This window comes from Nipponia nippon, unplaced genomic scaffold (genome assembly GCF_047370975.1).
Source record: "Nipponia nippon isolate SJK-2023a ecotype South Korea unplaced genomic scaffold, ASM4737097v1 scaffold_1, whole genome shotgun sequence".
Lineage (NCBI taxonomy): Eukaryota > Metazoa > Chordata > Aves > Pelecaniformes > Threskiornithidae > Nipponia > Nipponia nippon.
Window position 1 is genome coordinate 126938607 of NW_028262290.1, and position 23691 is coordinate 126962297.

Here is a 23691-nt window from a genome sequence, read left to right on the forward strand (position 1 = left end):
ATATTGCAAAACACTGCATTTTGATTCTAATCTGAAGCGGTGATGTAAAATTTACTTAGTGATAATTAAACTGCTTTTTGTTTATGATAGAGTCACCTACAGCTCACCAAACAGTTCTCCTGGCTCTGTTCTGTCTCTGTTGCCTTCTCTCTGGGCTGGTCCTTCAGATGTGGATACGCACCAGCTCACAGCCAGATACACCCACCGGTGGGCTGCCCACCTCTCCTCACCATCATCCCCAGGGATGCTGTGGGGACTGAACTGGAGCTGAACGTGCACCTATTACTTGGATGACTGGAAAAGTGCCCGGCACATAACCAAAACGCTCCCCTGGCACATGGCTGGGCCACACTTACTGACAAAAAAGTGAGTTTGCATTTTACTGGGTGGCAACCGTCTTGTTGCTATAAGTGATCAAAAGATTAGAAATATGTCTGCTTAAAAGAGTTTATCTAGTGTAAAACCAACAAAGTTATTTCCTTCTTTTGCCATTTAAAATTAAAGTTTCTGTTGTGGTTTTTTTTTAAAAGAAACTTAGCAAAATTTCAGCTCTTATTTTACTTGTCCTTACCCCCCAAAACGTTTACATGGTACTTCACATTTGTACCTACCCCCAATCAGCATCGTGCAAATGGAGAAGATCTTTTCAGCATCAGTATTGGCTGAAACATTTCCAAACCCAACACTGGTGAGGCTGCTGAGGGTGAAGTATAGGGCAGCTATATAGGCACTTCTGATTGATGGGCCTCCTAGTGTATTATTCTCATAGTAAGGAGACTCAATACGTTTTCCTAGCTCATGAAGCCAACCTGAAAAACAAAGCATAAAAAGAACTATTAAGGAATACCGACACGATGAAAACTACACATTCTGTAAAACAAAATAATTCTAAAAAAAAAAACAAAACCAAACCTATGTAGAAGACACTGCATTCTTCACACAATTCCAAGAATAAAAAGAACATTAAACTGTAGGAATTTATACATGTGTCTATGGAGTATTTATTTTCATGCATGATTATTTATGATAACAACTGTATTTCTGTATGGAAATCAAGTGTTTTTGAATTGCATATTACAAGTCTAATTAGATAATTCAGAAAATCCATTAAGGCACTGAAAAGAAAAAAAATCATCACCTAATAACACTGCAGCAAGAATGCAACATTGATTTGATTCTTTCCATTAATTAATGCTTGGAAAGATTTTGAGATTCTGAGACTAAATTGTTATAACAATAATTACATGTTTAGAGCTTTTTACATGTTTCTTTTTACAGCAGAAAAGATTCAAACAACTAAACATAACCTACAAACCAGAATTAATTTTCAAAAGATGCTTCGGTATTTTCTAAATTGTTCATTTAATCTTTGCTTTCATTTTGCTAAATGAGTCTATGTGTGCTAGAGAAAGTAGAATTAGCTACTGCCTCATGGATATTTAAAAAACAACAACAAACCAACAAAAAAACTCCAAAGCAACAAACCAGGAAAAAATATTCTGTTCCTCTTTTGGAAAAGGAAAACAAACAACCTGAATGAATTGGATAAACACAATGCTTCAGAAAAATCAAGGTAGGAAAAAAAAGATAAAAATCAATGTGTGTGCTCAGTTTTGCCTGTTAAGCAGTTTGCTTGGGAGAGTGGGAATCTTTCCTGGGTATTCAGGGAGAACTGCCAAAAGAAAATATTCCTGACAGGCAGAGTTTTATTTTAGAAAAATTGGTTGGGGGTGTGCCCGTTGTAAGCTGAGACCTGACAGACTGAATCACCTCCTGAAGCTTATTTTCTCTACACTTCAGTCAGCATCCATTTCTTCATTTTGGATGAATCCAAGTATAGAATCATAGAATCATAGAATCGTTAAGGTTGGAAAAGACCCTTAAGATCATCGAGTCCAACTGTTAACGTATCACTGCCAAGTCCACCACTAAACCATGCCCTTGAACACCACATCTACCCTTCTTTTAAATACTTCCAGGGATGGAGACTCAACCACTTCCCTGGGCAGCCTGTTCCAATGCCTGACTACCCTTTCGGTGAAGAAGTTTTTTCTAATATCCAACCTAAACTTCCCCTGGTGCAGCTTGAGGCCGTTTCCTCTCATCCTATCCATTTCCTCTCATCCTAGTATGAACTAGGAGAAATCCCATTGTACAGAATATCTGCAAAAGTAGGGGGCAGATTTAAAGTATCTGTCCCAGCACTTCCAATTAAGTTGGGGAAAAAGTCTGTAAGAATTTACCACCTACAGCAGACCTGTTGAGCCATAGCTGCTACCATCCTCAGCTCCATACTCTCTTGCATGCTATCCTACAGATGTAGGATAGCATGCTATCCTACAGCCAGAAGAGCTGGGTAATGACAGTGTAAAGTCTAGCCATGACCCTGCCGACCCACTCTACGCAGGCCAGTGAATTTAATCAAAAGCATAAATGAAAGCGCTCTGCATTGTCATAAAATGGCAGTACTGAGTGGGCTGGTTTACCTTGCCAACAGACAAGAAAGCATAAGAAAATCTCCTTGATTTTGCCTTGATAGAAAGTATTAATCACATAAGGCTATTTTATATTTGTGGCTCTCAATTATTTAAAATGAAAGAAAAGCAAAACTGAAAAAAAAAAAAAGGCTAACTGAACCGATACCAGTCCTCTCTCTGTGCCCTACTGTTTTCCTGAGATTACACTACATTTCCCCAACAATAATACAGCCCTTTGTACAGCGGATTAAATTCCTATGCTCATGTTAGGGAATATGATCCCACACATTAAAGAATAAAGAATAAATACTTAAGAAAATCCCTGGCAGAGAGTAGATAGGGTTAAAAAAATTCTAGCTAAACCCAATGTAAAGAAATACAATCATAAAGTTCAACATCAGGTTTTGAAAGTATTCTAGTGGTATGAAGAACTCCAAAACTGAAACAAATTAAATAAGTTAGTTATTTTAAGTAACTGTAACTGATGTGTGAATACTTTAAATAACACCTCTTAGGTGAAAATCTCTTTCCTGGGAGTGTTCTAAAAGCCACTGACGTTTGGCCTCTGTATTCCCATTTTTCTGCCTTTTGTTATCTGAATGAATTTCACATTCATTGTTCCTGGTGGTCATATTGCATCTGATTGCAAGTTTCTCCACCTCAGTTTCAGCTATCAAACAAAAAAAAATAATTGAGTTTACCTATTGTAACTTTATACGAAACATTACAGGCCTCACTTTCAGACCAATACATTTCCAATGCTATCCAAAAAAGGTGAATGACTGCATGCTTTGATAGATATTTGTAATTGGAATGGACCTTTTGGAGAAATTATATAGGATGAGGTTTCAGCCAAAGTATATAAAATGCTGCAAGGTCTTCCAGATCAACTATACTTCTTAGATTTTTGTTGATAACTCTACATCTTTTTCCATTCCAAATTGATAGATATATGTAAACTGGTTTCTCCTGTACAGCTCACTTTATGTTCAAGGTTATTAAGCAAAACACCCAACCCTACTGAAACATCATTGTTCCTAAAGGATGCATTACTGCTAGTAATGGTAAGACACAAAAATAAATGCCTACATTGTATCAAACAGTAGAAGTCCGTATAATATTTCTAATATAATTATACTACCAAAGTACCAAATACAATATTAGCATTTTACAGTTGCTAACAAGCACTTCTGGCCAGGACACCAGCATCTGAGACGAGTTCAGAACTCTGTGCCCAGTTCTGTGGCATAACTGAGGGTCAGACAGATGATCTTAATCAGTAGAGATGAATGGCTTATCACTGAGCTACAACAGTAGTAGTTAGCAATTATTAGCATTTGTTAGCAATTATTAGCAATTGTTAGCAATTGCTAAAAAAATACCCACTATGCAAAGAAAAGCTATTACATAACTTTCTTCAGAGATAGACCATGAGATTTGGAACAGAAAATGCATACCTGAAAGTGAAAACCCAATAAATATATTCCTCTGACTTGTACATAAGGACATGTTTACAGCTTCTTATTTCTATTTTGGCTATTAGAGATGATCCTAATCAGGACCTTTTGAAGAAATTATATAGGATGAGGTTTCAGCCAAAGTATATAAAATGCTGCAAGGTCTTCCAGATCTACTACACTTCTCAGATTTTTGTTGATAGCACTACATCTTTTTCCATTTGGGGGTAGAGACAAGATACTGTTGGCTGTAAATACTTTCATTAGCCAATGGAAATAGTGTGAGACAGCATGACTGACTGATGCCTTTTACTTTTTTGGTTCCTGTAGGTAATAGCTCTCAGCAGAATCTCTGGCAAACTTGAGTAATTAATTTCTGCCCTCAGGGAAGAAGAGAAAAATAAATATACCTTGTAGTCAGAGGGCACTTCCTAGAATTTAGCAGTATGAATCTTGCCTGGTTTTGAATTAGCATTATCTAGATATAGCTCTCTAACTCTGAAAACATTTTAAAGCACCAATTAGCATAATTAAGCATAAGATTTTTCAAAGGGAGAAAGAGTACTTAAGTAACAAAGTCCCATTGGAAAAAGCCAGTAGGAATTGCATATCTAGCTCAATTAGGCTACTTTGAAAATTGCTGGAGGAATCTGTATTGAATTTCATTTACCTGTATCTGAGAAGTGCTCAAGTATCAGCAGAAACATAAACAAGCATTTAAGCATCCGTAGATGACATAGTTTATAACCGGATGTAAACCACACCTCATTTGCTGGACATCCAGAAACTCAGTCTTCCCTCAGTTTGGTGCTTGCACTGCACTGAATGGGTACATCACTCCCTATAATTTGCAGATTCATTCTATACTGCTACCTAGATTTTCCTTATATGCCAGACACTTAACATAACAAAGTCCTGTCTGGTACTTCATTTCAACAACTTAGAAAAGAGTTGAATTTTCTAATGCATTAATTACCTGTAGCATTTATTCTATAAAACCGACATACATTTTTCCAGTTAAAAAGTAGACCAAAACTCTCTGGTTTATTCTGGACTGCTCTGTCAGTAAGTGCAAAGTGGAATGGATGAGGAGTATCTCTTAGAGCATCCCTGAATGCCTGAAAGCAGGAGGTGTTCCCCAATAGACCAGTGATGATATTAGAAGAGAAAGGACGGGACAAAGGCCCACCCTCTCTCAGCTGTGGTTCTATACTAAATTCAGGGGCTTTAAGTATTCCTAGGGGGAATGCTGAGGTAGAAAAGCCTATCTGCTTTCACATCATCACCTTTTTTTGTTTAAACAGTATTTGAACCTCTTTTAGGGCCAGACCATACTTGGCTCTTTCACGCTTGTGAGGAGAGTAATCAATGTTACACTGATAGCAGGGAAAGAGACCATGTAGTGAGTAATGCTGGGCTAAACCAAAGGACACTGTCAAGTGTGGGTTTATCTTTAAAGGCTGTTTCAGACTGAGTTATTTTTTTCAGGCTCAGCTGAAAAACTCTGGAGCTCTAAATGAAAACACAAAAGATGGCAATGGCTTTATTAGATGCCATGTCTTCTTTATACTTCTCCAAAACCTAGAACTGTACCTTATGAAACAGCAGGCAATACAAAACCATCCAAAACCAAATGAAACCTAGAAATATTGGAGAACCAAAGACAAAAAAGTATAAATAATAACCAAACAGTGAAAAATAATAATAAAAAAATGTCCTGAACTGGAGAACATACAGCTTTCTGATATAAATGAATTATAACTTTTAACACAGGAGTCTGTGTGTTTTATGCCTACTAATGTGTGTTGCAGTGAACAGTTTAGGGTCATTAAGGAAAAGAAGAAAGCTATACAAAAGAATTTAGATCCTTCACCACTGGAATGCATTTTTAAAGGAAAATCGTGATGTGCCCTAAGAGCTACGTTAGCTCCCACTGCAGCAGTACCCGGTCACTGCTGATAGCTCCTCATTTCAGATCTAGAGTCAGGCACGAGCTGTAGGTTTACATGGGAAACCAGACCACCCTTTCATTACATAGCTGCACACTCTGATCTGCAAGTGATTATCTCATGTTTAGGTTTTAAATGGGGGAAAACTGTTGCAAAGATCCCACTGATTTGAATGAAGCCTGGATTTTAGTTGCTCTCTCTCTCTCCTCTGTTTCCTTGAGATACTAACCTCCAAAAAATAAACCTTAGGGCAGAATAGTTGTTAAGATAGAACAAGTAAGCGAATTCCCTTCTTTTTAGGTAAAAGCACTTGGGATTACAGTCTCTGTGAGATAGATTGTACGTGTCCCCATCACTTCCGTCACCTGTGCATGTCGCTTCTTCAGAATATGTCATAGTTAAAGAGCATTTGAGGAGGGGAGACAGAGCTAATATTGTATTTGAGATAAGATGTTACCATCATTTTGTGTAACAGTATAATGAATATATTCTACCTTATCAAACCCTAATTATCATTCATTAGACATTAAAACATGAGCTTTTCTTTTAAGATTGCTTCCAAAGAATTTTGCATAGTTACTCTCTAGTTGTTTTTGGCTGATACAATGCATTCAAAATTTAGACATATATAAGAAGACCAAATAATTTTACTTCTAGCGTGCATGACTGCATTATTGAATAACCATTGTCTCTATTCTAACGGTGATTACTCATTTAAGGTATTCAAGTTCTTCCTAAGATCCTCAAAAGCTTTTTTATCTCTGTCTAGCCAAAATGTTTTTGACATCTGCAATCTTTTCCTGCTAAAACATTTGCATTTTTTTCCCAGACTATTAATACATTAAACAGAACCATTCCTTCTACTTAATCCTGTGGAACATTGCTGTTACCCTTTCATTGTCACAAAACCTAATCATTTGTTTACAGGTTTGATCTATGATGGAATTTTTCCTGCCATGTTAGAAGAGGCTCCCAGGTACCACAGCAGATGGTTTAAGGATTAAAGACCCCCAGAGATGACAAGAGCAATCATACTTTCAATCACTGCTTCTGCAGAACTCTAAATATGTCAGGCCTTATTGCACCAGGTCACAAGGAAAACATGAACTAGGCTTTTCTTTCACACAGATTAGAAAAAATATGTACTAAAAATAGAAAAACCCATAGTGCTAAAGGTGTCGTACAGCTGCAGATTCTAAGACTCTGAAAAGTCAGCTCCATCATGTGTGCCCAAATGGCATAATTGCACAACAGTAAAATACAGGGCATGAGTTTATGCTCTTTTAAAAATAAAGATAATAAATAAATGGTATACATGTAAGAGGAAACCTGAGGTGCATCTATATGGTGCGTCAACAAGTACCGGTTACAAAGGAACACCTCTGGCCTAGAGGCTATATTTGAAGAAGAGAATTAGCTGGCATTCAAAATAAGTAAAAGTTAAGTGGCAGTGCATGAAATTTAGACTAGAAAGACTTTGATATTAGTACAAGGGACACAAGCATAATGGCTGCATGACAATAAGGAACAGTTAGCATTAATCTACTCCCCCTGGTCTCTATTTTGCTAGCACACTTTCCTGCAAACAGTAGACACCTAAAATGAGAAAGAAAACAAATATGATAAAAGAAAGACATTAACATTTTTCTCAAGCACTGAAGCTCTGCTTAAAAATATTAAAGTCATTCCCAAAATAATTTATTCTAAAAATGTGTTTTCTTATTTTTACATTGTAAAATGTTGCCTTAACGGAGTATATTCTTTATTATGATGGATTTAATTGTATTTTTTTTTATTAAACTAGAAAGACACATAACATGGCTATGAATGAGGCTGATAGTGTGAAGAACTAGAGGAACATCTACTGCAGTCAAAGCCACATAGTCAAATTTTGTGGAGGGAAATTCTTGACATGACGTAGAAAAGAAATAGATTTAACCTGGACTATATGAAACATAGTTTTATCTCAACTGCATGTGGCCGGAGTCCTTGTGGTAGGGGCACACAAGGCCACCCAAGGCTGCCCTCTGTGACCCTGGGATCAGAGCTCAGGCATGAGCTATGGTGCTTGGGAACTGCTATGCATGCAGCAAGTATGGGGATTAGTGCTTCAGGTCAATGCATGGCAGAGATATCTGCCGTCCACTGTTCATGGCATCACCTTTCTCTTTCCTTCATACCACACTAACTATATATTTTTACATCTAATTTATGTCTATTTTAATATTTCCCTCCATTTTTCTTTGTCTGGGTCTTAATCCTTGGTGCCATTCTGGTGCATTCATTGCACCAGTTTACCCAGATAATGATGAGTTAACTATGTTAACCTTGTACAAGCAGATTATACTTAACCTCTGGGCTCAGTGGACTTTTAAGTGCCAACAGAAGTGAGGCATGCAGATATTACCAGGATGGAAACTACAGAACATTTTCTACAGATATGTATAAAAGTTTATACACTTTTGCTTGATGAACACCCACATTATAGACAATAAAACCCACAAAAAAAAATCCCTTTAGTATGTAATCAAAGAGGAAAAAAATGACCCCTTTTCTATCAAGTACTCTATGCCTCTTTCTGTTAAGTAGATAAAATCTTTAGAGGGGAGAGGACAAATTTTATAAGAAGATTTTATGCTTCAGATCCGAGATGTTCATCTCTTTAAAGCCTAATGCATAAACCAAAACAAAGCCTTCATTCTTTTAAGTGCTATATATATGTCATTTACACCTCCACATGAAATCATTAACACCATATTTTGGGGAGCTTGAAAACAACGGCAATGACAAGAAATGTAATATTTTGAAATGAAAAGAAAAATAGTTGAGATTTTCAAAACCATGCCCTTCTCAGAAACAAAGCTTGATGAGACAACATCTCCTCTCCAAAATTATACATGAGGATTCATGATCAGCAAATTTTAGGATCTTCCCAAATTAAGAAATGAAGTAAGAAATGGGCATGAGCCAAAATCCAAGGCACAAACATACTGAGATCTGGGCCATATCTTTGCATCTAGTTAATTTCTTTATTATGGATCAAATAAAAAAATCAGGATTTGAACATATGCCAGAGGAAACTGTAATCAGCTGCCAGGCTTTGGGAATTCTACCACTGATTTTCGAGCATCTGTAACATCATCCAGAGAAAGTTTGAACTTGGACATAGTGCAGTCAGAAAAAAAACCCAAAGACAAAAATTGAAGGTCCATGTATGCCCCACTGCTCCATGAAGCCTGCACACTCAAGATATACCAGCTTCTGTAGTCAAAGGCATATAAGCGAAACGGTTACCCTCATATCTGGTTCCTTTTTAATGCTTGCCTTAAATGACGGAGTACCCTTTGCAGATACATTGACTGTTCTTCTTGGACACTAGTCTAGAGGAAACTATGTCTTTCCCTAGATCCTTAAGGAAAGTTTTTAATTATCTAGAGACATACAGTAAGACAGATGTTTTAAAGACTTTTAAAACCCATGTAGTTTTCCAAACTAAATGCATACTCCCTTTGGTGATGCATTTTTAGCTACAAGCTTAACCTTTATCAGGTCTACCAAAAATTAATTTAATTTGAAAAGTGACATCCTATGTAATTCTTTTGTAAGGCTGACTAATACCCTTTGTAAATAAATTGGCTGTTGTATTTCTAATTGAATATATACTTAGAGGCTATCATAAAAATAATTACATTTTGTAGATCTTAAACTCATGGTACTCAACAAAGTCATAACACGATATTGACCCATTGTGCTCACTGAAAATGAAGTTTTCATGGCGCAATAAATATTAAATGAACTTAGTAGTTTCAGGAAGAAGAGGAGCTCAACCAAGGGATTAAAAAAAGAATAAAATCTAAGATCTAATTGTAATGTTGCTGATAACAACAAAAACACAGCTGAGCCCACAGAAGTGCTGAAAACCTGACAATTAAGCTTTAATCATCTGACAAAACTCAACTCTAAATTGCAAGTATCACAGCTTAGAATAAGAAAGTAAAATTTTTATATTCTCATGGTAAAATTGATGCCTCCTTGGAGATACCGACAAAATTTCTTTGTGGGGAGGATTTAATTTCTTGTCATCATCAAGGTGTGATCTGTGAAATAATTTATATTTTCATTTTGGAAGGCCATAAGTGCAAGGAGAGATACTTTTTATCCTATAGGAAGTTTGTAATCCACCCCAGTGAAGCCATTATAGGTGCATGGATTATAATGCGTTTTCCAAAGTCTCTCTGGTTGATCACTCCTTGTCATGTTCATGGCCTGTAAGTGGTAGAGCAATATGCCTAATATGAAATACTTGTAATGTTAGCATTTTATTAGAAAACAATGTTGGAAAGATATCTTTTAAAAAATATTTAGTTAGTCACAACTAAGAACAAAGTGGTGTTCTGCAGCTCTTCCACCTAATGCAAAATGCTACATAAACACTTCACAAAACACAGAGTACATGAATTACCCACAGCCGCACACATTTCAAGCCCCAGTTTGCAGCCAGAACGTAACTATGTTCATACATTAAACATCAACATTTCTAGATGAAGTGCTATCTTCTTTTGTCTGCAAAGTAAGGTTTTGCTCTTTCACTTTTTCTTCTGCTGGACTGGACAAATCCTTGAGGACCAGTCCAGACACAGTTCCACAGTCAGAGCCCCAAATACTTCTTAATATGGTAGATATCTTATGTGAGTTAGCTGCTTACATTTCTGCTTCACCATGTAGCAAAAACCTCTCTTTCCTGAGAAGTTACTTCATGTCTACAAATACAGTATATTCTGGTGAGAGAGAAAAGAAGGGAGTGGTATGGGTGGGAGACATGTCCCTTTGCGTGTAGCTCCAATACAGCCTCCGAAAAGCTATCTGATGCTCTGCATGATCATAGAGGTTATTACTGGAGGACTTTTCCTCCAGAACGATTTGCCTTATGGAATGGAAACTGGATGGCTGAACTTGTCCTGTTTGGTGGGCCAGCTGTGCAGGCTGACCGGGTAGGCTTTGGGTCATTTGTCCCTCTCACCCCTATGCTGTGTTACTACCTTGGTGCCTCATAAGGCTGCAGATTGCATCTCTGGGACATGCAACTGGTATTCTGTAGATGTCTAAACAAATCAGACAGCTGCACAGCTCTTTTGTTCATATTGATGAGGAAGCCTCCAATATACCTTTGCAACAGTCCATAGTATAACACAATAAAGATTTCCCTTACAGTAGAGACACATTTATTCCAAGGTAGAGACCTGACTATATTACATGTAAGAGCTATGTATAAGAATATTAAGAGCTAACTCAGCAGATCTGCAAGAAACACATTCCTCTTGATATTTTATGATAATTCTCTAAACATTTATACTTACTGTTGCATGGAAGCTCCAGTGTACATGGTAAGTGTACCTGCATTCCTGCAGAACTAGGTCATAAATTCCTTCAGTCTCATTTATCAAGGAGTTGGTAAATTTAGAAAAGAAATGTACTGGAAACACTTCTTCTCTGTGATAAGCATGTACAGCTCTCCTCAACAGTAATTTGTCAGATGGCTATATTCGGATATGTGGGAGATTTAAATCCTTCTTGTTTTTGCAAGTCGGCAGCTTTTTTTCTCTTACTCACTACATTGAAAGGACAGGATGGGGATATTTTCAATAGCAACTTTCCATGACTGTGGCAGTCAATAAATACCAAGCATTACATATAGCTAATTATTTTAATTAAACTTTTTCTTTTTACTAGGAATAGTTTATAAACAGCTCTAATGCCATTAATAAATTTGTAGTGAGGATACATGCCTTCTAATTTTTTTTTTAATTATCCTGGTTTGTCCACCTGAAAAAAAACCCAAGATTTTTCTTTAGGGTTCTTAAACTAAAAGAAATTAGCAACATAAGTAAATTAACTGCTTTTTTGTAATATGGTATAATGTTAATTTAATTTTTAGATTACAGGTAAAACGTACAAGTCTAAACATATAGCTAATTTAAGAAATACAATTGCAAGCATATCATTAGAAGTATATAAATCATTTGCAAACCATCTCTTTTAAGGAGGTGGTCACACTGTCACTTCACAAAGAGTCTCAGCATTTAACATTACCGTTCCCTAAGCAAATTGGCTCTTAGTGTGTCCTTTTCAGGCTATCAAATGCCTTGCAGCTAAGCTTGGAATTAGAAACGTTAGTGCTTCTAGTCAATTCAGTGCAAAGAGTATGTCTATCTATGCCCTCTTTGCTTCCCTGTGCTCCATCAGTCTGTACCCATCTGTTAGAGCTTTTCTTATCTTATATTTAGAATGTAATACCCTTTTGGGCAAGGGCAGGCTTTTTATCCTGTTTTAATTCAGCAATGCAGACAAGAGGGTCTTGACCTATAATTAGGATCCCAGGTGCTGTTGCAATAAAATTAATGGTAATGACTTTTTTTTTTTTTTTTACGCTGTCAGCTAAAGTGTTATAAACCTGCTTTGCAGTTTTATGTGTTTGGAGTCCAAATCATGACAAAAAGGGTTTAGGCTGCTACAGGTGATACATTCCTGTCTTTTTAAAGAAATAAGTACCCTCCTCCATGTAGCAATACATATTACGTTAAAATGACACCTTTATTATCAAAATATGCAAAAAAAGCCCACAAAACAAAACCTTGAAGAATGTCAGTTATAAGGTTGCTAGCAAAATTTTGGGTCTGCATGTATGCAGCATGGCATAATCTAATTACATAACTCCTATCATTGTTCGTAAATTAATCTCACCTCTACCCTGATGTTCTCACCTGCTCAGGTCTCACCATCAGAGAAACTCAGGATAAAGTCTTTCAGTACTTTATTTACGTGGCAATTTCTCAGTCCTAACAGTGAGTATATTAGCCGTCCTGACTCAGAATCTGCAAATAGATTCTCCTGGGGGCAATGACAGTGGTAATCAATACCTTAAAATCTCTGTAAAAGAAAATATTTGCAACAGCAAGATACCAAGTGGACCATATTTTTTATAAAAACAGTGAAATATGCTACACGTATTTTCATACTGCCTGTTTAACCACCAGCAATCTGTAAGAGTGGGGCTGTTTACTTCTGGACTCCTCTGTAAAGAGTCCCTTCTGCTTCTCAAAGCTGTGTAATGCAATAGGTGGTCCCTGACAGTCGATACCTTCCCTTCTCCTGCCATCTCCCCCAGTCCAGCAATCAATTTTCAGCAGCTTCTACTTGTTCAAATGCAGCCTCCCAACTTGGTAGAACAGGGGCAGATGCCTCACGACAGAAGCTATTTCCTCTAGTAGGTCTAATTACAAATGAAAGGGTAATTGCAGAATTGCAACAAAACCATGCTAGTTTTCATCTGACTAGCCTGCATAATCACACAGGGGATGATATGACAGTATGGAGTTCAGTTCAGGTAAGTATAGACTGTTGCAGTCTACATGACATCCATTTGTCCTTGTCTTCTACACTAATAGCATCCATGCAGTTAGATAACAGCTAAGCATGCTAACTCTCACTGCAATCCTCTCCTTGCTGGCTCCATAGATTTCTCAATATCATCTAAGTCTATTCCTCTGCATTCTTACTTAAGGAGGCACTGTGTTGCTTTCTGGACCAGGACGCTGTCCCAAACAGGCAGCCATACGATAAACAGTATTAACACTTTATTTGCTCTTATATTGTCTTCATTTTCTAATCCTTGAATCTACAACCTAAGTAATATTTTTCAATTTGATCTTTTCTATGTGTCATTTGAATCAAGGAAGCTGACATCCAAACTTATTTGGCTTTTGTGAGGGGAAAATCAACAACAGGGGATATTTTACTCCAGGTTATATCTTAACATGATAGCAAAAGAAGAATTTGCAATGCAATGAAGGCTTGATGTAAAAAAGGAATAAAAAGTAAAGAAGAAAGCTAGTGACTTAATGGGAAAGCACACTACGTGTTTAAAGTTACAGCAGTTCTGAAATAAAACATCTGTGTATGCAGATCTGACAGGTCTTTTTGAAGTGTGTGACATAAGGAAATCCTAAGCACTATCATTTTTATCTATAGCTATCTTAGATCTGACAATAAAAAATGATTTAGAATAATTAGGTATAATTATTTTTACAGAATCTGGCTTGTGTAAAACTTTCTAGACTGTAGAATGCTATGACATACTCTCATAACTTCACATTGCTTTTCTTTTGTTGAAGGTAGTTACTAGTTAACTTTAAGCACTGTCACCTGAAAGTGCAAAAGAAGCATGGATATTTTCCAAGGTATGTGAAAATGGAAGAAAGTCTGGAAAGAAGAGAGTCTTGAATAATTTCTTCATTTTTATATTGAAATGATTTTCTATTCTGGTAGCAGAAAAATCCTTCTTTTATCAAGCACCTGCTCTATTAAAAGGCAGGAAAAAGGATAAATAAATAGAAAATAGGAATATGCACGAAGGACATTTCCAGATTAAAAATGTAAGGCATGCTTGTACTACAGAAGAAAAGAAAAGCAATTTTAGTTGTTATGGGATGTCCGTGGAATGCAATATAGCATTCTAACACCCTAGGATCTCTACCTCTCTGAAAGAGGCAGTCCAATCAAATATTGATGCAGCTGCTGAAAAGGTTTCAAAATATATAGCAAAGGATTTACAGGTTTAAACTGGATTGAGACATTGTAATTTGAACAACTGAACCGTGAGCTTTGAAACCAGAAGCAGTAACTTCTGAGAAATCCTGACAAAACATCCTATTACACCAATGCGTAATAGACACTAATGTTTTAGCAAACTGATACAAAGCTCTCCAAGGAGGGTAGTGTAACCCTAGAACAAGCTACCGAAAGAGACGGAGACCTCTTCAGGACTTGAATGGAGCAAGTCATGTCTCACCCAATTTAGTGCTGGTGATAGTCTTGCTTCAACTGACTGGCTGGACTAAATGAAACCCAGAGGTTCTCTCCAGTCAACATTTCTAGATTCAAAGTACAGTAGTTAAGGGTTAAAGAGTCTGATGTAATTTCTAATTGACTGAGCAAGGTTTTTACGCACAATATTTGCAACTTCCAATAAATTATACTCTATGGTATTTCTGTTACAGAAGCCATGTAGAAAGATCATAGTGTTATTTTATCTCCTGGGACTATTTCCTCTTATGAGGTGTACACCAAGCACATTTTCCCCTTATGTGTGGTGCTGAGAATTTCTATTACGCTTGCAGAAATCGGTCCAGATACAGCTTTTCCACTGAGATAAAAACTGCTTTGTGAAATTAATGAACGCTATGTAGGTAATATGCAGTTAGACACAGCAGGACACTTTCAACTTTGTCAAATCTCAGGGGCTTCATTCACACACCAGATTTTTACTTTTCACTTAAAAATTGTCCAAAATTTCTGTCCTAGGTACAAAACCTTGGAAACGTATTAATAACTACATAAACCCCTCGCAATCCCTTTAATATGGTACTTTCATCCCTATTTTTTTCTGGGCTGCAAATCCAATGGGGTATCTCAGTCCTGGGCTATTTTGTGATTGCTAAAATGGTTCAATCAGAAGGCAAAGTATGGTGCATAAAGAAAAATACAATTTAATCAAGGAATTGAGCCTGTAGAAAAGAACAGCAGGGAAGAATGACAGAATAAAACCTACTAAGGCCCAAAGCAGCTGAGATACAAATTAATGTTAAACTAAATGCAAGGGAAATGCAAGTGTCGTTCAACAAACGACACTTTGGTTTGGCACAGCTCCATCACAGAAATAGTGGCTTAGGTATTTAAATGCAAAATTGAATGATTTCCACAAAATTAATTTCTATGGATATTTTAAAATTTAAATGTATATTTTAAATCCTGAGAATATCTGGTATATACAGGTCTGAAATGAGGGATGTTAATAAAGAAAACTTTTCCTAGAAAGTATGTTTTACATATAAAGCCGGTAGAAAAGTAGGGCCAGGTTTTCAGACAAGCCTTTACAAGACTGTCATTTGTAAGTGTAGGTCTTTACCATGTGCAGACAGGTTTCCATACACATTATGTGCACATAAAACCTCCTTGGAGCAGTTAAATTTCTCTGTGTCTATTCTAACAGACTGACTAACAAATGAAAAGCTACATGCTTCTGCTTATATTGTACTAAAAATTGTGCATAACTACGATTATCTGCAAATAAGATTTCCTCTTCAAAAACTAGATGAACTTTCCCTCCCCAATTATGCTTATTCAAAAGTATAACTCAATCAGATAAAAGTTTTCTTTCATAAGTATTTCACACTATAAGCTTCTCCAAATTGGGCCTCATACATAGCATTCTACACAAGAATTGTTTTAACCATTTGGGTAAGGTATCCAGCAGACTTCAAAGAAATATTTCACAGTTGTTATGAAACAAATAGGTACACTTATTCACTACAACTTCTTAATAATTTTAATGAATTTATCTATTTTAGTTCTTACAAGCCTGGAAATTATGTACCTCAAACATTAATTCATGGAAAATGTACACATTGTGCATACAATAAAAGCATTACTTTTACTGAGAGGTAAAACTCAAGAGGATTCAAAAACATTGAAAATATTGAAAAGAATTCTAGTGTGAGGTATTCTCCTGGGGTTTAAAATTTCAGTTTCAACTACCTTAGAATACTTCATCACTGTGAAATGCTTCAGTACTGTGGTACTTCCTTGCCTTTTTCAAAGAATGTAAAATGTAACAAGTGTAGTTTGTAATTATTTGTGAGATGGGTGCTTTGAAAAGTTTCATAGCTTCAAAGTAATTGTCTTATTTTGGTCATTTAGTTTATTCCTATCTATTATTCATGTATCACAGTCCAGGGGCTAGTTATCTCACATAAGTGCTGCAAGAAATAACCCAAACTACTTGGCTGAGTCTTTAAGACACTGATACCCCTAAATGCTTCACAAGACTGGTAACCATAAACCACTTCCTTCATATATTAATTAGAAATTACTTTTCAGACAGATTAATTCACTTCCCCCCTCCCAGATATCCAAAATAGACAGGTGAGTACATGGGTGCATATGTTACATACAGCAATGGACCTTCAATACAGACACCCTAGGTCAACAGACGATTATATTTCATTTTAATAAATTGAAGATGTTGGCACTCCTGCATGACAAAACTGTATTTTTTTAACTCTCTCTCTTAAAGTTGTCTCTTAAAAATCAGAAAGTATGATAGTTCCAAAGTAACTGGTTTTGTTATTACCAATGACAAATAATTAAGAAAACTGATAATCAAAAACATAACGAAACAAAGTGAAAGAGAGATTAAAATCAAACATTCAGGTAAAGGGATGACAGATTGAAATTAACAACTGATCACGGCTGGTGAATGATGTCCTGTGCAATTTAGTCAGCATGAAGTTCTTTCCTCCCCTGCAAGGATTCATAAATCTACACATGCCAATTCTGTCCTGATGGATGTGTGTGTTTGGAGTGGTGAAACTAGACCAATATTTTATAGCAGAATACAGTTTTCTTGGCCAAGAACCTTGGAAATGTACAAGCACTCTTTCTGGCAGTGAAGAGGATCCACTTAGTTCTATCAATGCAACAAAACAAACTGAACCGCTGTTCCCACCCTCGACAGATGTGATCAGTGACCAGGCAGTGCTGGGGACCTGGGCTGAACCTTGCTGCCTGCCTGGCAGCATGAGAGCAGAGGCCGGGTGTGGTCTTTCCCAAAACTCCAGTTGTAGTTTGTGACTATTGGCTATGGTATGGTATAACATTACATATTATATTGACCAAGAATGGTCAATATAATATGGTATGGTATAACATTACATATTATATTGACCAAGAATGGGAGTAATGACACTGATTTTTCCAATATGATTTCTACTGTTACTTACTCCATGATTGTGTTGGGTCCAAGAGCACCAGACGCTTGTATTAGTTCACTAACACATATTATTTGAGGAAGAACTATCAGATACATATACCCAAAAACAGTCCTTCTTCTGAAAAGAGGATAGCCTGAGTTTTAACCTGAATAAATGTACCAATGCCACAAGTATCTATTGTCAAGGACATGCTTAAATCCACAACTCCAGAATTCCTAGCAAAATTGCTCAGGACCTTAAGAAAACTAGAAAAGACTGCCTCAGGTTTCTTAGCATAAGCTTGGAAAAAGCTTCCCAGCATTGAAAACTTCCCAAGCTGTTTAAACTCAAGAGAGTTAGAGGGCAATGACTGTCTTAAGGCATATTCCAGCTTGATGCTGAGTTATGAAATTCTGACAAGACTGAAGCTACTGGGGGGCCCACAAAGGACAGAATTTAGGAACTCAAGCTCAAGAGGCTAACCTGAAGTTTGCATCTAAGACATTAGACACCTACATTTTGGATAGTCTGTATCAGCCAGCTTCTGCATCAGGCCAGAAATGTTACCATCTTTGCATTAAGACACTCAGAGCACCTCTCCTATCTGCACCCAGTGATGATCCTTCATTCACCTTGCCCCTGCGTCTAAATCCCCTGAAGGACTCAATGGGGAAAGTAGTTGTGAACTCTTGTCCTTCCTCTCTCGCCCATTGCTGTATAGCTCTAGCAAATTTAATTGCAAAAGAGAGAGTATGTGGATTGTCATTTCAATTAATACCTCACTAGTAAAAACAAACACGAAAGACTTCAGATCTCTGTTTTCCTCAGCCTTGGAGAGTCCAAGCCTTCATCTCTAGCTTCACCTGGACGCTGGAGACTCTGGGTAGAGACTCAGGCATTGGCCATTCCTTTGTTGAAATCACATCAGTTTGGGAAGGAAAACAACCAGGACTCAAGGAAGACAGCTGCTCAGGAAGAATGCTGAATGAAGTAACCCATACATCAGGATATGGTGCTCTCTTAAAGAGATTTGCCTTGTACCTGTATCTTCCATACCTTAGACACAAGTTGCAGAACCCCATGCTGAAGAAAAGTGAAATTCAGTAACAATGCCTCTTCCTCCTTCTGTGGTCAAAAGAAATCAGTGGCCTCTTGTTTTGTTTTTCACCAGAACAACCTACTTTACATATGTGCTCTAGATGGAGACATCCCCAAGCTGCTTGTGCGGACTCAGAGGAATGCAAGAACTGCTGCAGAAAAGGCAATCCTTACTAGCACAGGTGCAACACTGTGCAAACACAGGTAAACTTTCAGAAAACTCAGGACTGCTGGATTTACCAATTTGGATCAACACTGTTTGAGGGATTTCTATGTTAAATTTTTTACATGAAACATACGTGTCCTTCGGTACCTGTGAGAAGGGCTTATAACTTCCCTGCAGCCCAATGTGAGGCATATAAACCTCAAGTGAAAGGGCCTGAAGGCAAAACCCTATTTTCAGCATTTCCTACTGGTTCCACTCAGGTGCTATGCACCTCATTTTGCCCCTAAATCTGCAGTCCATTGCCCCGAGAGCTAATTCAGAGTATATATCCTCCCCCAGTAGTCAGGCATCCAAGTCCCTTTAAAGGCTCTGACTGCAAGTGTGTGATAAACAAAGCGTGCGGGGGAAGTTTTATATTGCAGAGCATGTGAAAGTACAGTGGTTCAGTCACGATTGAGTTCTTGTTTTCAGAAGTACTGTAAATTACAAAACTAAAAGAAATTGAGTAAAAACCTGAGATATGCATAGAGGTATTTTACGGAAATAAAGATTTAAATAGCTGAAGAATACTCTTTACAGACCTGACTTTAAAGCTTCTCCCAAAGTAAACACATACACTTTATTTTCTATAAAAGCACAGGTTATTCTTTGTGGTTTGGTTGGTTTGTTTTGTTTTGTTTTGTTTTGTTTTTTTTTATTTTGCTTTGATAATAACTCCTCCATAGTCAGAATATTGTAAGTGTTATTGTGAGTGGACTAATAAAAAGTTGCAGCTGAATTTCTGGTGGACAGGAAGGAATTTTTTTAGAGACAATTACACATATTGTACCTGACAGCTTTGACTATCTAAGGGAACCAGCATCCTGACTCTTGGCCTTCTCCTAATCTCCTCACTACACTCAAGACAGCTGAGTTTCAACAGCTCATATGGTTCTCACAGAATTAATGCCTTTAGCAACAGGAGACATTTTCAATATTATCTGTTTCATGTAGAGACAGATCGAAAAGTCATTTCTCATATTTGATAAGAACTTTAAGGGGAATAGCTCGGTATACACTAATTCAAAACAGCAGACAGCAAATAAAGAACCTATGCCTAAATCTGATACTAGTTAAACCTATAGAAGCGAGAGCCAATGTATTGAAGTCAATGGAATTAGAGTGGTAGGTTCAGCCAGGAAACCTCAACACAGTCTAGCCTCTACTCCGTGTCAGCTAACGGAAAGTTAATCTTATTTTTACAGGTTGCTGAAAATCATCCCATGTCTCAGGGAAACATCTGTTTTAGCAGTGAGAACAACTGAGGGGAACAAAGTGGAATGTAACAGAGAGGGATCTGAAATAGCTAGAAGGGAAAAGCATGACAAGGAGTGTATCACAGTCTCAGGCGGGTGGGAATGACCAGTTCAGGAGTCATGTTTTTATCAGACTTTAGTCAAGCACATTAACAATTGTTTCCTGAGATGGGAGAACTTGCTGAGGTTTCTAGCACCTGAAAACAGTGCCCATACTGCATATCTTCCAAATACCTCATGTAATAAGTTAAAATAGCAATACTAGAGCTAAGCAAGAGATCCAGATTTTAACATTATACTACACTGGTATATGTCCCAATGCCACTGTGTCATGACAGTTTATGAATAATATTCCCAGACACTGCAGCTTTCTCATTGTGCAACCATGTGGCTAAATTTATGAATGTAACCGTGTTTTAAAATTATTTGCAATGAGAATGTTGCCAGAATAAAGACAAAAAAAAATGAAATAAAGGCTTACAATTAGGCCGAGCAAGAACAAAGCAAATACACTTTTCGGTTCTGGGTATTTTCATAGGGAGAACTTTATCACTCCCATTGCCCCAATCCAAATGCAAATTAAGCACCTAATTTGTTTAAATTAGCCAGAGAAATAGATACACAGAAGCGAATGCTACTCCCACTAAAGTCAATGTTGTGAGATCTGGTCTATGGTGCATATCTGATGGCACAGCAAGGTCCAAAGTATTATGTTAACAGTACTGCAGCTTTAAAATGTTTTCTTTAAGTGTTAGCAAAACCTCAGTCTTGAAATCTGTGCCACAGGCTTTCTGAGGAAGCACTAAATTGAGTTAGGAAGTTGCTAAAAGCCTTTTTCTTGCTCTGCCTCTCCTCTCCAAAATAGAAGCAAATATAAAACGCAAAGAAATCTTCTTTTCATTCCAGGCATAGTTTTCCTTTCTTAGGACAAATCCATCCCTATATTTCAGTTGTTGTATGCATTGCAGCATCAATACCCAGGGTACCAGTTTTTCAGGTGGACACCACCTGAGACACTCTAATGAAGAATGAAAAGCATACTTTCCAATGGAGAGATACATTCCTTTTAATAAAAAAGTATAGGAGTTCTATTTTTTATGTTGTATTTTGTAATGCTGCCAGTTAGAAAACCTCTTAATGCCTGGAATGAACTTTATATAAGATCTATTGATGGAAGCTTCAGTGTCCAGTTTTGGTATTAATGTAGTAAAATTAAAAGTTTAAAAATTAAAACCTGCAAATATAAGACTAAGGATCATATTCTACTGCTTTGCCTACAGTAAGAAATCTCTTTTACATGCTCTCCAAAACTGCACAACAATTTCCAGTTGAGGCTTTCATACAGGAGAACAGAACATCCTCAGTGTTTTACGATAACATTACCTTTATTATATGCCAAGCAAGATTTCTCTTGTGTGCATTATGTGTTTGTGATTTATTATGATCTCCAGAGCTCATTTTACTTTGCTTAATCACTCATACCCTAAATCAAACTTACCGTTCTCCCCTCAATATACTGCCTAGATGCTGTGAGGTGTATATAGCGGACTGGTCATTTGAAGTTTTCTTAAGGTGAAAAGAAAGGCTAGCTCATATAATCAGCTGTTTATCACCAGATTAGTAAAAATTATAGCACACAGAGGGCCAAGAAATTACATAATCTTATTTTTCTGCTCATATACGTGGCACATAAGTATAAACAGAAATTTTACCAGTGCTGAAGTGGTCTTTGCAAAATAATGGTTTCATGCCAGGTATCTGGAGTTTTTTTGAGTTCTTTTTTTTAAAACAAATGTCTAATGCTTTAACATTTTAAAACTGTTTCCCTTAAAAAAAAAAAAAAAAACAAATAAAAAACCCCAAACAAATCCCCAAAGCCATAAAATATTTAACTTAATGCTAGAGAGAACTTTAGAAATAACCATTCTGACAGATACTGAACTAATATCTGTAGGAGCTTTGCAGGAGTCATTGCAGTATAATTTTTATTATACATTTATAACATCTAAATATTTCAGATACTATCCATGAAGGTGATAGAACAGCTTTCCAGACAAAAATGCAAAAACACACTTTTGGAAAAAAAACTAAAATAAAATCAGGCTGTAAGCTCAAGAGCAAAGTTGTTTTGCCAGGTAGGAGGCTAAAGCCTAAGAGTACACACTGCTAAGAAGAGCCCATCCAATGGGGAGGTGCGTTGCCTGCAGCTGTCCGGGGAAGGTCACCAAGTCTCATGTTGAGACGAGCCAGTGGTGAGAGGCTGTTAAGGAGCAGTTCCTACCTAGGAATCCCGCTAGAAGATTATCACTGTGTGATAACCCAGATACAACACTCTTCACTGAGATGCAAATGGGACTTCTGTGAAATGGCTCTGTTCCAGTTAAACTGGGGTTGGTTCCTAATTAGGTTGTTGTGACATTCGCTTATTACTGCCATTGCCCAAGAAAGGACAAAACTGAGGGGTGAAAGTTAATGTTTTCATACCAATAAATGCCAAGAGCCCCAGGGGATATGAGGAGAATTTCTGAATGTGGCCTCGGCTCAGGGAAGAGGGAGAGGGACAGGCTGCATGGGAAGCACTGCCAGCAACCCCACCAGGGGAGCAAGGATGCAGCCCTTCCTCATCATTGGGACTGCAACGAATGCTTTGAAATCAGCTATCATTTGTGGCCTACATAAGCTGACAATGTGTCTTCCTAGCTACTTCCCACCAGAGACACTCTTCCTTTTATTATTATTATTATCTGGATTTGTTTTTCTGTTAGCAGTATTTGACCAATTTATGCACAGTGGGCTTTCTTTGTATATTCTCCCCTACAGATGCGGTCTTTTCTTTCAGAGGTTTGCACTCTATGAGGAGTTCAGCAGCAGGTCACAGACCTGGTTTACAAAGGGAAGGAGAAATAAACAACCAACTAGAAGAACAAAAAGACTCCACAAAGCTTTCAATAACCTGTGGACAAACTGGAGAGATGTATTTATTGGACTTTCTTTCTTCTTTTCCTTTTCCTGACCCAGCATCCTCACCTTATCTGAGGTCAGGCACCTTTAACATACTTACCATTTTTCCTTCAGACTTATTGTTATTAGATGTATTTAGTGGGGTTAAGAGAGAAGAAAGAAATTAAAGGAGATAAGAATAGGGCATACTGCAGGTTGAATGCATGTCATTGAGCCTTTGGTCACAGGTGTATGCATCATTCCCCCCACCAAATATTTTTCCTGTTGGGAAACTGTCTCATCATTAGATACTCTTTATGAGACACATGTGCATTCTTTTCCTCTCACAGATAACTTACATGCTCTAAATTACTCATATGCCTTTTAATCGTGTCTTTAGTATCTAAAAGCATAAAACTAGCAGAGCTTCCTCCTTCCAGTTGCTTTTATCACTGGCCTTGTTTCCTCTGCTGATTCAATGAATATATAGTGGATTAAAGCT

At 37.2% G+C, this 23691-nt stretch overlaps 1 protein-coding gene across 1 annotated transcript in view; it reads right to left on the reverse strand.

Moving 5' to 3' along the window:
* The window catches only part of KCNH8 (potassium voltage-gated channel subfamily H member 8), a 194221-nt gene that overhangs the window by 46803 nt on the left and 123727 nt on the right, over positions 1-23691 (reverse strand). Inside the window, exon 8 of the mRNA XM_009466460.2 lies at positions 612-809. Coding sequence (XP_009464735.1) covers positions 612-809 — 198 coding nt within the window. The remainder of the gene's footprint in view (positions 1-611; positions 810-23691) is intronic.